The sequence below is a fragment of the Bubalus bubalis genome, chromosome 23 (genome assembly GCF_019923935.1).
Source record: "Bubalus bubalis isolate 160015118507 breed Murrah chromosome 23, NDDB_SH_1, whole genome shotgun sequence".
In the NCBI taxonomy this organism is placed as follows: Eukaryota; Metazoa; Chordata; class Mammalia; order Artiodactyla; family Bovidae; genus Bubalus; species Bubalus bubalis.
In genome coordinates this window covers 23242962-23256256 of record NC_059179.1, presented here as the reverse complement: position 1 = coordinate 23256256, position 13295 = coordinate 23242962, and the positions used below count along the sequence as shown (strand labels likewise).

At 54.7% G+C, this 13295-nt stretch overlaps 1 protein-coding gene across 7 annotated transcripts; it reads right to left on the bottom strand.

The window, feature by feature from the left end:
* Positions 1 to 114: 114 nt before the first annotated feature.
* NFKB2 (nuclear factor kappa B subunit 2) lies at positions 115 to 7841 on the bottom strand. Of its 7 annotated transcripts, XM_025273769.3 has the most exons (23): positions 7694 to 7841; positions 6350 to 6442; positions 5986 to 6067; positions 5821 to 5861; positions 5463 to 5561; positions 5232 to 5383; positions 4860 to 4966; positions 4613 to 4771; positions 4254 to 4358; positions 4068 to 4171; positions 3851 to 3989; positions 3487 to 3615; positions 3150 to 3359; positions 2929 to 3070; positions 2457 to 2571; positions 2152 to 2365; positions 1828 to 1997; positions 1610 to 1712; positions 1330 to 1481; positions 1130 to 1199; positions 723 to 895; positions 498 to 609; positions 115 to 399 (listed from the first exon to the last, which is right to left on the bottom strand). In XM_025273769.3, exons 2-23 carry the CDS (start codon positions 6368 to 6370, stop codon positions 275 to 277), a joined length of 2724 nt encoding a protein of 907 aa, XP_025129554.1. In that variant the 5' UTR covers positions 6371 to 6442; positions 7694 to 7841; the 3' UTR covers positions 115 to 274. The 7 variants fall into 7 exon arrangements, with proteins under 7 accessions (XP_025129554.1, XP_025129553.1, XP_025129556.1 ...); XM_025273768.2 differs by lacking the exon at positions 7694 to 7841 and having other exon boundaries at positions 6350 to 6643; XM_025273771.3 differs by lacking the exon at positions 7694 to 7841 and having other exon boundaries at positions 115 to 396; positions 6350 to 6642.
* Between the last annotated feature and the right edge of the window lie 5454 nt (positions 7842 to 13295).

Below are 13295 nucleotides of genomic sequence, written 5' to 3'. Positions count from 1 at the left end.
TCCATTAAAACTGCTCTCGACTTGCTGGCTGGGCCTCCTCCTCTCTCTGGTGCCTGGCCTGAGGCCAGGGTAGGCATTTGCTTACCGGGGACAAGCATCACACACATCAGGGGCTGCTGTAAGTTGGGGAGGAGGCCAGGCCCCCTCCCTTTCTCATGAGAATCTTTTATTTGCCCCAAATGAAGGGTGGGCACGGGGTGTTAAATAAGAACTGGAATAGGCAGGGTCACTGTACAGAGGGGGTCCTGGAAGGGGCTGGTGGGTGGGGAGTGGTTCAGTGCACCTGAGGCTGGGGGCGCCCGTGGCAGAGCCCTCCTGGTGGCTCAGGGGGTGGGCCCAACTTCTCTGTTTCCTGTTCCACCGACTGGCTCCCATAGGCACTGTCCTCCTTCACCTCTGCTGGGGGAGTGGACACGGGAAAGGGAGCAGGAAAGAGTCAGGCCTTAGGCCTCCCACCCTCCAAGCCCAGATCCACCTCTCAGTTATGGTCCCTTTACCTGTGCTGGGCAGCTTTTCCTGGGTCTCTGGACCCTTCAGCAGCCTCACCCCCTCCTCCAGGCCCATGTCAGACAGAGCATTCAGCAGGCCCGCCAAGTCGCCACCAGCCAGCTGAGGAGAAGGAGGAGGCATGAACCAGGAATTGTGGTTAGGGTGTGGGATCCCGGAGGAAGCACCAGAGATCTGAGACTGGGGCATGGAGCATGGGCAGGGGCCTGACCGACCTGGTAACTGCGCAGGAGGCTGCCACTGGGCGAGGCTGTCCTTCGATACGTGTCCACCAGACTGCGCAACCCCAGCCGTTCTGCCAGCTCCGCCCAGCTGCCCTGGGCTCCTGGCCCGTCAAGCAGATGCTCCAGGTTCTGTAGGACTGTATCTTCAAGGGGTATCTCTGGCCCTGAAGGGGACACACACATAAACATGTTAGTCACCCCCAGAGATGGCAAAGACAGACACCCAAATGTCACCTTTATCTCAAGGCAACCTGATAGATAGTGCAGGCGGGGCCACTGGGGCAATGGACAGAGGATGGGGTGGAGAAAGGGAGACCTCCTTCAGTGGTCCCGAAGGACAAGAGACCGCTGTGAGCAGGGGTTCAGGGGTCTGGCAGTGGGTGGGGAGAGCTCCTCACCTGCAGGGCTGGGCGGGGTCAGCGGCGGTGCCATGGTGTCCTGAGCAGCATTTAGCAGCAAGATCTTCACCTGGGGAGACAGCCTCAGCCTTGACTACCCCCTATCACAGTCCTTGACCCCCAGTACCAGCTACTTAGGACCCCATCTACAAGCCCAGATGCCCCATCCCCTGGTACTGCTAGTCCCAGGCTGGCCTCACCTTGCTGCTGCGAGTGAGGTCAAGAGGTGTGTGGCCCCGGAAGCTGCCTCGGGTGTCCCTCTCAGGGCTCTCAGAATCTGAATCACTACCAGAGGTGGGAGGCGAAGGCAGTGGGCACAGGGGCTCCTCGTTCTCTGCATGGACGTCAGCACCTGGGGCAGGGAGATAGTCACAGGGAGGCTCCCTTGGAACCCACATTAAGGACTGCAAAGTGGGGGATTGGGAGGCACCCCCTTTCCCCCCTCAGCCCTGTTCATAAGCCCCTGAGGGTGGGACTGACCAGCCTTCAGAAGGAGGCGGGTGAGGGTTGGGGATCCCAGTCCAGCTGCCAAGTGTAGGGGTGTGTTTCCCGCAAAGGTGCGGGCATTCACGTTGGCCCGGAGCTGTGGGGTGCGAGGGAGTGGTTGGTCACAGCACTGACTGATCCGCTGGGCCTCCCCCGACACCTTCACCGTCCCCAGCCCTTGGCTCCACATCTTCCACAGTCCTCAGTCCCACCTTGGTGACGAGATGGGTGACCAACCCCAGTTCCTCCATCTCTGTGGCTAGATGCAGGGCTGTCCGGCCCCCCTGCCGCTCTGCAGCCTCCACTTCGGCCCCACTCTCCACCAGCAGATCGAGGCACTCAGGGCTTCGGGCACGGACTGCCAGGTGGACTGGGTATAGCCCTAGTGACACAGGGTATTCAGCCTGCAGCTGTGCCCCTAATGTGAGCCCTTGACCAGCCGACCTCCACACCTCACGTCCACTATCAGGCACTCCCCAGATCCTCTCCCTGGTGCCCACTCTTGCCCGCTGGTTCAGATGAGGTGATGAACTCACCTTCGAAGTCGGGTACATGCAGCAGTTGGGGCATGGCAGGAACCCCACTCCGCAGCAGGGCGCACAGCATGTCGGGGGCGCTGGCACCTGCCCGGAGTGCCAGGTGCACTGCTGAGTCTCCATGCCGATCCAGCAGTGCTGGGTCTGCGCCCACCTGCAGCAGGAAGCTCACCACCTTCGTCTGCCCCGTGATCACTGCCAGGTGCAGGGGCGTCTGGGGGAGGCAGGCAGGGTGAGCCAGGCCCACTCCTTGCCTCACCCACCTGACTTCCAACCCCTCCCCCTCACCAACAGAGGCCCCTCACCTGGTGCAAGTGATTGGTGATATTAACCACGCCGAGGTGTGGGGCGTGGTAGATGACGTGGGCTATCTGCTCAATGACGGTGGTCTGCCCGTGGATAATGGCCAAGTGCAGTGGCCTAGGGATTGAGGGGGTGAGACTCTGGCTTAGGAAGGTCAGCAACTCGTTATGCTTTACTCTCAAAACGCCACCACCTCCATAATCTCCTTCTCTCCAGCCCACGAAAGTAAATCCTTCCGCGCACCTTTTGCGGTAAGTGCGTACTATTACTGTGCCCCTTAAGCAATCGACAAAACTGAAGTCTACAGAGATTTAAGTATCTTGAACAGAACTAGAGTGTAGCGAGGCCGAACTTGAAACTGGGTCTGCCTAACTCCGGAACCCTGGCTCTATAGGTTCCTTCTCTGCCCCACAGCCCACGACCTTCCACCGGCGCGCGGAGCCCTGGTCCCCGCCCGCTCTCCCGCCCACCTACGTGTCTCCGTTCTCATCCTGTGCGGTCAGCAGGTGGCGCTGTCCCGCCAGCAGCGAGCGCGCGTCCGCCGTGACGCCGTAGTCCAGCAAGGCTCGAGCGCTGCGCTGCGCCAGGCCGAACAGGCGTGCGTTGTACTCCCGGGCTGGAGGTGACAGGGGGCGTGGGTGTGGGCTAGGTCCCCACCCACAGCGTCCCGACCGCTGGGATTCCCGAGGTCATACCTCGATGCAGCAGCTCCGGGGCTTGCTGTTCGCGCTGGGGTGTCCCGGGGGCTGCGCTTGGCTCTGCTGCTTCCTCCCCAGCATCCACACTAGGCGTCTCGGCGGCCATCTGCGCCCCACCCCCGCCTCCCGGGTAGCAGCCCATTGGGGCCGCGCCCGACTGGTAGGGGCTGTAGGCCAAGGAGGAGGGGAAAAAGCCGAGGCTGCCACCTGTGGATACAGGCAGGACTGTGGGGAGCGGGCACCAGGAGGACTCTCCCAGATTTCTTCCCCACAACTTTTCTCCCCTTTATCCCATCCTCCTCCATTGCCCTTCCTGCCACCAGCACCACCTCACCTCCTCCTCCAGCTCCTCCATAACCCCCAGCCGAGCCCCCAGAGCCTCCACCCATGTGGGAGCCACCCCCAAAGGGCTGGGAGAAGGTGGGCAAGGCTTTCCTCCGCTTCCGCTGCACCTCCTCCTTGTCTAGGGGTAGAGGGAAATGAGATGTTAAAACCCCAACTTGCACCAGCCTCAAGAGCCCTGTCCCACTCTGGTAATGGCCTTTCCCCCAAAAACCCTCAGGCTGGCTCCTAGGGCCACCTCTTTCTGGGACATTCCCTACTCCTGATTTCACTCATGGGTCCCCTGACCTAGTTCTTGGGACCCTCCAGTCAAGCCCCCACCTCCAGCCCCCCTGGGATCTTCAGCCCAGCTCCACCTTCTACCAGAGGATAATAGGTGAACTGTTTGGAGTCAGAGACATCCCCCCCACGCTTGCGTTTCAGTTGCAGGAACACGGTTACAGGACGCTCAATCTTCATCTTGTGATAGGGAGGTGTCCGGAACACAATGGCATACTAGGGGGAAGGAGGACATAGGTGTCATTAAGGCCTTGACTTAATTTGAATCCAGACCCAGCCCTGGCCCTAGGGTACCTGTTTGTGAACATCTGTGGGAGAGAAGTCCCCAAAGGCCTGCCATCCATTCTCATCATCCTCGTAGAACCGAACCTCAATGTCATCTACAGGGAAAATTGAATCTATAGGGCCATTTGTCCTGAAGCTGTGTTACTCCCCAAGCTTGATACCCATCGCTAGCTCCAGCCTGGGCTCCAGCCTCACCTTTCTGCACCTTGTCACAGAGCAGATAAACCTCATCTCCACCCCGCACAGAGCCAGCTGTCTTGTCCATTCGAGAGATCTTCAGGTTTGAGGCTCCAGGAGACTCTATGGAGATGGCATATCAGTTACTTGAGATGATACAATAGCCATGGCCCCAACTAGGGAGCCAGGTGTATTTTAACAACCCCAAGAGACACAGGAACTGCCAGTATCTTCATTTACTCAGAGAGGGGACGTGACTTCCTCAAGATCACTCAGCTCATACATGGTGGGGCCAAGTTCAAATCCACAGTTTGAGGCTGCCCTCCACACTCCCTGTGGCACCCAGACCCAGCACCCCAGGTGGTCAGGATACTCACTGCTGTCATGTATGGGCTGGGAGATAACTGGCTTCAGGGGCAGAGAGAAGGAGCCATCACTGGCTCGAAGGAAGGCAGAAAAGCGCAGTCGCACAATGCTCAGATCCATCACCTTCTTCAGTTCCTTGGCCTCCTGCTCCAGCTCTCGACGCTCAGCCTCTGGGCAGTGGGCATACATGTGACCCCTGGATTCCTCCTCTATTCCTTCCATGACCACCTCCCATGACTCCCTCCATATCCCCCATACCCGTAAGGCCCTGGGGCCTGGAGCGAAGACGCTGCCTCTGAAGTTTTTGTATCATAATCTCCATCATGTTCTTTTTGGTCACATGGAGGACACCCAGGTTGTTAAATCTGTGTGGGGGCAGGGAGAAGTCAGAGGCCTTGTGGGCAGTTCTTTCCTCCTGAGGCACCCTCCCCACTGCCAAGGCTTGGCCCTGCTCTACTTCCTCTAGGAAGCTTTTCTAGTTTTTACTTGGGGCCCTGGGTTCTGGGGCCAACCAGAGTCTTTCCTCTTGGTCAGATGCTAAGCTCACAAAGGTGGGCTGGGACCTAGGACTGGCAAGCGATGAAGGGGCACACCAGTGGGGACCAGGGGTAGGGGGCACCAGGCACCTACTGGGCAGTCATGTCCTTGGGCCCCACAGACACTGCGCAGACCCCCAGCTCCGAGCACTGTTTGCCCACCAGACTGTGGGCATGGGCACGAGGTGGGTCACTGTGTGTTACCAGGTCCACCTCAATCTTGGCAGGTCCCTCGTAGTTACAGATCTGTGAGGGGTGAGGGCTGTCAGTAATGCCCATGGACACACTGTCCACTAGCCCACCCTCCAGCACCGCCCTGGCTCACCTTGACAGTGGGATAAGTCTTCCGGCCCTTCTCGCTAGAGGCTCCTGGCAGTCCTCCATGGGAAGGGCCTTCACATCCATATCGAAATCGGAAGCCTCGCTGAAGGTGCCAGGGCAGAGTGACATTGTGACCAGGAGAAACATCCCCCCTCACCAGCCACATCCCCAGCCAGCAGTGACCATAATGACTGGATGTGTGTATCCTGAATCACCATCATGCCACTGTGATCAGCAGCTGCTAACGATCCCAACCTGAAGTGGCTCTGTGATAGTTACCCTCCCCGTGGCCAGCCAGCTACAACTGTCCCACTTGCCCCCAAAGCTGAAGCCATCCCACACCATCCCTTCTACTTGCTCACCTGCTTAGGCTGTTCCACGATCACCAGGTAGGGACCATCAGCTGGGGACAGAGGAGCCAAGACCTCTGAGCCCATTCCCAAAACAGAGGGCACACACCACATGCTCCTCCCTCCTCCTCCCTCCCCCTCCCTCCAAGACAAGAGCAGGTCAGGGGACTTATTAACCTGTCTCTGGGGCTGGCTCCTTGGGCTCCACAATGGACGGGTTGAATTTGAAATCATCATATTCAATGATGCCATCCAGACCCTGGTATGGAGACAGACTGGGATGGCAGCTGATTCTGAGCCACCCCCAGAACCCGCCACCTCTCAGCTCTCTAAAGCATTAGCAATCACCCCCTCTCCTAGGCAGGCCCATAAAAAAGCTCCTACTGAAAGCAGTTTGCAGAGAGTGACTGACAGGCAGGGTGAAATAATCTGAGGACGTTAGAGGTGTAAGGGAGTAGAAGGGACTAGGACAGGCAGGCAAACAAGCAGACAGGCACGGGGGGGTGGCCGGCAGGCTTTGGGGCCAGGCGGCGTGACTCACTGGGTCGTAGCAACTGTCCATGACTCTGGGCTAGGCCCGGCTCTGTCCGGTGGCTTCGGCCGGGTTCTGTTTCCCAGAGTTTCAGGCGCCCGCCTTAGGTGGAGAGGAGTGGCGGGTGTAGGGAGAGACAGATCAGGACGGGAGTTGGGGGGAGAGGGGGGCCCAAATTTAGGGGAGGGTCCGATCTCCTCCAGCTACCCGTCCGGGTGTGGCGGGCAGGATCCGGTGGAGGGCGAGATCCGGAGCTGGGCTGGGCCAGGCCGGGGAAGGGGCAGGAAAGTTAGAACAGCTTAGGAAAGTCCCGAAAATACCAGGGGGAGGCGGGGCCAGGGGGGCGGGCCTGGAAATGACGCCACTGGCCACGCCCCCTGGCGGGAGGGGCGCGAGGTCCTCTCCTCGCTGGCCAGAGGGCGCCTGCAGCGTCTCTGCAAGCAGAGGGGCAATCAGACCCAGGGAAGGCCCCGCGGGGTTGCGGGGGCCCCCCCTCCTCTCTCCAGGGCCGGCGCCGGGGACTGGGGGTCTTTCAAGGCCGGAGGAAGGTCCTAGTCCGGGGCCCGGCCCCTCCTCTCCCCCTTCCCCTCCCCCGTCCTGGAGCAACCTTGGGATTTTCTACCCTCAGGGAGGCCACGGCTGATTCACCCCGGGGGGTTTTGGGGGGACATTCCTGCTGTAGGAAGGCCTCCTCCCCGAAGGCCTGTAGGTGGGGGCTCTTCCGAGTAGAGGGCCCCGGGGTTCTGTCCCGAGAAGCAGTCTCTGAGGCCAAGGGGCCAGAGGGGGTGTTGGGATGGGCACCTCCATTCTCTCTTCCCGAAAATCTCAACAGTCGTTGATTCCCACACCGCACCTGCTTTGGGTGCACCTCCCCCGCCCCTGTCCCATGGCCGTATGTAACATAGGTACATCACAGGTGTCTATGTTTCAGCCCATGTGCTTGCGCATTGTGTGCATGACGTGAACATGCGTGTACAGGTGAGACTCCTTAAACTTATTAATGTGGACACATGTCAGCATGTACCTGAGGGCACAGGTGAACCTGTCGTTGAGTTTCTGCGTGGAGGGTGTGTGTCCAGGCACTTGTGCACGGGTGAGTGTGCTTTGCGTATGCATGTGTGTGCGAGTCTGAGTGCATGGACGATCCTGTGCACCTGCGGGCATACGTGTAGATGGACGTACGCCCCGTGTCTTTGTACAAGGATATCGATGTGTATCCGCGTGTCACGTTCGTATGAGCGCTCTCTGAATGCGCAGATGCCGCTCTTCAGCTCTAGGGCTCGGTCAGCTAAGGACCCTCCTCCCACCCTTGCCGGTGTCCCACCACCCAGGGGTCTGAACCCGGCCACTCACCGCGGCGGCGGCTCCGGTTCAGGATTCTCTCCCGGCCGGACCCACCTCGGACGGGTCGCGACACCTCTCTCACCACCAGGACTGCAGCCGGGAAAGCCCCTTTTCCGCCCCCGGGAGGGGGGAATTCCCGTGACGTTTCCGTGCGTCACTCGCCATGCCCTTTTTCATTGGCTGAAAGTTTAACTCCTGGACTTACACAACCAATCGGGAGTGACTCAGGGGCGCCCCTTGGAGGAGAAACATTTGTGTAGCTCTGGAAGCCAGAGTGAGAATGACCCTTAGACAGGCACTAGCTCTGCCAACCCGCTGCGGGATCCGCTGACCGAGCGCCATTCTCCAGCCGAGGGACCTGGCTCCTGTCTCCTCACACCCAGGCCTGTCCAAGCCGGCTGGCAGCCCCTGCTGCTACTCGGTTCTATGCTGCGCCTCATGCTCGGCCACCTCTGAAGTCGGGGAACCCCAGGGGGAAGCTGATATGCCTCAACCCTCTGGTCCCGCCCGGAGCGGGGCCCGGCTGCCGGGAAGACTTAGAGGAAGAGGAAGGAAGTTGATCTTGCAGTAGGTTCTAGAGTGCCATCTGGTGGCCCCTCTGGAGCCTCATGGAGACTCCATAATCCTCTCAGTCTTCCCGGGAAGAAAGTGTCTGGACCTGAAGCTTGTTCTGTAAATGACAGAACATTTAACAGCTGGCCAGACTTTCAGACCTGAGCTCAGGAAGTCTTCCGAGGATAAGGGAAAGGAGGTATTTATCTGGGATACTCAGGTCTTGCTCATCGATCACGGAAGTTTGGAATATTAGAGTTGAAAAGTCATCCAAAATTATTAGTTCAAATGCGTTTGATGTAAGAAATTACCTTTTTATATAGTTTCCAATGTCCGCTTACTTTAAAGACATATATACACACACACACACACACACACACACACATATATATATATATATATATAAATAATTTGGCTGCATTGGGTCTTAGTTGAGATCTTTGTTGAGATCTTCCGTCTTCATTGTGTCTAGTTCCCTGACCAGGGATGGAATCTGGGCCCCCTGCATTGGGAGTGCGAAGTCTTAGCCACTGGACCACAGGGAAGTCCCTGCTTAGACACTTCTAGCGGCAGCAAGGTCAGTACAGATTCACAAAGTACTGACCTCTGGGGCTGGACATTTCTGGTTGGTAGAATTTTTTTTCAGGAGGTGCCATGAGTAATCTCCATTTTTGGAGATGTCCTCCCTTAGGCTCACCATGGTAGAACACAGGCTGTTGTTTCAAATCTTGCCTGCAGCTTGCCCCTGACCTTAATAACAGAATTACAGGCCTGCAGTAGCTCTGCATGCTGCTGCTACTGCTGCTAAGTCACTTCATGCGTGTCCGACTCTGCGCGACCCCATAGACGGCAGCCCACCAGGCTCCCCCGTCCCTGGGATTCTCCAGGCAAGAACACTGGAGTGGGTTGCCATTTCCTTCTCCAATGCATGCAAGTGAAAAGTGAAAGTGAAGTTACTCAGTCGTGCCCGACTCTTAGCGACCCCATGGACTGCAGCCCACCAGGCTCCTCCATGCATGGGATTTTCCAGGCAAGAGTACTGGAGTGGGGTGCCATCGCCTTCTCGGAGCTCTGCATAAAGGGAGACTATTGTGGCCCTTGATTTGGGTAATTTCCTCTCACTTCCCCCTCTTCATCTTGCCTGCAAATTGAATGTGCCAGATACTATGTGAAGATGTATGTGTATTCAGTTGCACAGCCGTCTCTGACTCTTTGTGACCCCATGGACTGTAGCCTTCCAGGACTGTACCTCTGTCCATGAAATTTTCCAGGAAAGAATACTGGAGTGGATCGCCATTTCCTTCTCTAGAGGATCCCTGGGTTGAGACCCAAGGATTGAAACCGAGTCTCTTGCATCTCCTGCATTGGCAGATGGATTCTTTACCACTGAGCCACCAGGGAAGCCCAAACTGATAAAGTTAAGACTCAGAGAGGAGAAGTAACACAACCAAATACATGGCTTTAAAGGGACAGAGTGAGAATCAAACCCAGTCTCTTAACTCTAGCACAAAGCTCTTCACCCTAAATTTGTATAAAGCAAAGCAGGTCTTCCCACTCCATTGTGAGACTTTAGACTTGGGTGGGAGTGGGTAAAACTGGGAGAAATGGTTATATTCTAGGTAGATTTGAAAGTCAGGGGCAATAAAACTTGCTGAGGAATTGGGTGTGGGATGTTGGGAAGGGGTGTTGATATAAGAACCTAGAGGAGATGAGGGGTAATTGTACATTAAGTCAGTGTAATGGATGGTATTTGAAGTTTTGACAGTGTTCACCATTACCCCACGATTGAATGTAGAGAAAAGGAGTTGACAAGCACTACACCCTGGGACATTCTGATGTTGAGAAGCTGTGGACATGAGGAGGAACCAAAAGAGGAAATTGAAAAGACATGGTCAGTGAGCCAGAGGAGAACCAAGAAAAACCTGTGTCTCAGCCAGGTGAGAGCATTTCATGGAGGGGGTGGTGAACTATTTAGTTGAATTAAAGCTCCTTCTCAGCTGAAGCCCAGGGTTCTTGTTTTCTCTCAACCACAGTTTCCCAGTGAGCCCTGAACGCAGGTGAATACCCAAGGGCTTGAAAAGCCACATACTTTACTGTTCCTAGCATTTATTGGGAGGGGCGGGGTGATGGGGAAGTGTGCGCCCATTATTACTAACTCTGTAATTTGTCCTCTCTGATATCTTTTTTATTTTTTTGGCTGCTCCATGGGGCTTGTGGGATCTTAGTTCCCCCAGCAGAGATGGAACCCATACCCCCTACAGTGGAAGTGTGGAGTCCTAACCACTGGATCTCCAGGGAAGTTCTGATATCATTCTTATGTACTCAGAAAATTCACATTTATTCTTGGTTATGTTTGTTTTTTCCTGTTTTTATTAATTATAGTTAAAAAAATATTATTTGGCTATGCTGGGCCTTAGTTGTGGCATGAAGGATCTTTAGTTATGGCATGCAAATTCCTAATTGCAGCATATGGGATCTAGTTCCCTGACCAGGGATCAAACTGGGGTCCCTTGCATTGGGAGTGCAGAGTCTCAGCCACTGGACCACCAGGGAAGTCCCCTTTTATTGATGTATAGTTGATTTACAATGTTGTGTTAGTTTCAAGTATACAGCAAAGTGATTCACACACACATACACACACACACGGAGAAATAAACAGCAACCCACTCCAGTATCCTTGCCTGGGAAATCCCATGGACAGAGAAGCCTGGTGGGCTGCAGTCCCTGGGGTCACAAAGAGTCAGACACAACTGAGTGACTGAATAACAACATACACACACATATATTTTTTCAGATTATTTTCCATTATAGTTTATAACAAGATATTGAATATAGTTGATCTATTTTATATGTAGTAGTGTGTATCTGTTATGGGCTTCCCAGGTGGCTCAGTGGTAAAGAATCTGCCTGCCAATGCATGAGATGCAAGAGACACCAGTTCGATCCCTGTGTTGGGAAAATCCCCTCGAGGAAGAAATGGCAACCCACTCCAATATTCTTGCCCAAAAAATCCCATGGACAGAGGAGCCTTGTGGGCTATACAGTCCACAGGGTGGCAAAGAGTTGGACACAACCGAGCACGCATGCACACACACTGTGTATCTATTAATCCAAACTCATTTATCCCTGCCCCTCTTTCCCAGTTTTCTAGTGAAGTCTTAGCTCACCATGTAATTATTACTTCAGGTACTTGACCTTTTATTTCCACATGAGAAACTACAGAAAAATGTACTCCTTTTCGAGAGTTTCCACACCACCATCACTACTTTTGAGCTGGGGAAGTGTCATAGGAAAAACCATGCAGTTTAGAGTGAAACAGACCTGGGTTTGAATCTCAGCTCCCTAACTTCCCAGGAATACAGCCTCTCTGAACCTGCTGCTTCATCTAGGAGAGGAGTTAATATTTCTACAAGGTTGGGTAAGCAGTGCACTTAATATTGACATATACTCGTGTTCCAACGTCACTCCTCCTTGTTAGGATCTCAGGTCTCCGGGCTTTTTGAAACCTGCTATCCTCAAGTTCTTATAGGAGACACGATTAAGACCAGCATTTTCTTCCAGATTATACTATTTTCCCAGAGGTTTTGTCACTTCCACGTCATTAGCCAGTCTTTCGTGGTCAGAATTAAGGCCCGAGTATTAGATCTTCTTGTAGTTTCCTTCACCTGACAACACTGTTAACAAGTCAGGTTATATGTCAGCTGATTTTTCTATACCAGAATAAGACTTTCGACACGTTTTCCTTTGCTTGCCAGTGGGGTGGGGTTCAGTTTGCAATCACCCCAGCTTCTTTCCTAATATTTCAGACCAAGGGCTACAGACTTTTCATATTCTTTTGTTCACAGGATAGACTTTGGATTTCTATATGTTAGTCTATGTTGTCTCCCTCACAACATGTTTCCCTTCCTTCAGAAGCTTCTGAAGGCAGAGCTGTGGGGCTCAGAAGGGAGAACAGAGATGTTAGAGTCAAAGCCAATGGTCCAAGTGTCTACCTGATTGTAGATCCAGGCTTTTGCACCCATACGGAAAAGAGCAGGTGAGGCGTTCAGTCTTACTCATAATTTTCCCAGGGGCAAGGTTTCAGGTTAGTGTGGAAAGCAGGCATGGTCTCGATTATTTGCAGAAGGAAGGGAAGCAGAAGAGACTAGTGCAGGAGCTGCTGGACTCCTGTTAGTATTGTTCCACATCCAGTTGTTTCCGTTTCCACAGCGGTGCACCCAAGGGAGGCACTGACAGACATCCAGACCCTTCCACGTGGTTGTGCTGAGCAAAGGGAAGACTGAGAGGCTGAATGATCACAGACACATCTGGGCCCAATGAAGAGGTGAGCGCCCCTAAGTCTCCAAAAGGGAGGCCCACTGGTACTACTCTCCACCCTTTGGTGGAAGGGACTATGGTAGAGGAGAAAGTCAAGATGATGGGAGATGCTTCACTTGGGAAGGCTTAATAATTCTGCATCCCACCCACAGTAGCTCAGCCCTGCAGAAGCCATGCTGCCTGCCCCATGCACACTCCTTCTTGTCTTATCCTGATGCAAAGGGAAAGAAGAGAAGGGTTTCTCCAATCACACTTCAGTGGCTGGGCTGTTTGGAGGCTATGGGATGGGAAAAACATTTCCATGCTCAGTTATGGGCCAGAATGAATGCCCTGTGTCCAGAAACACAAGCTCACAGCTATGGGCAAGGTAGCCTCCCACCCCCTAAGGCCCATGGGCTCCTTGTGCTGCTGGACTATGAAGCACACCTGAGGGAAGCCTTCTGAGTAATGACAGCTCAGCCCTGGCTCACCTTCCCTTTGACCCCAGCCTCGGCTGTCACATTTATCTCCACTGGAGCAGTTAGGGAAGAGAACTGTCAGCCCCCAGCACATCCCTGGTGACAAGGGAGCACTGCTACGATGGTGGTGGTGGTGGTCGGGGGGGTGGGGAGGTGGGCAGCAGCAGTGGTGAAGGAATCCTGACCATGGTTGGTAGGCTCAGCCTCTGTTCATGTGAGGGCCTATGTATCCCAGAACATGGTACCCACAAGCTCAAGAAGGAAACCAGAAGAAAAGGCCATGA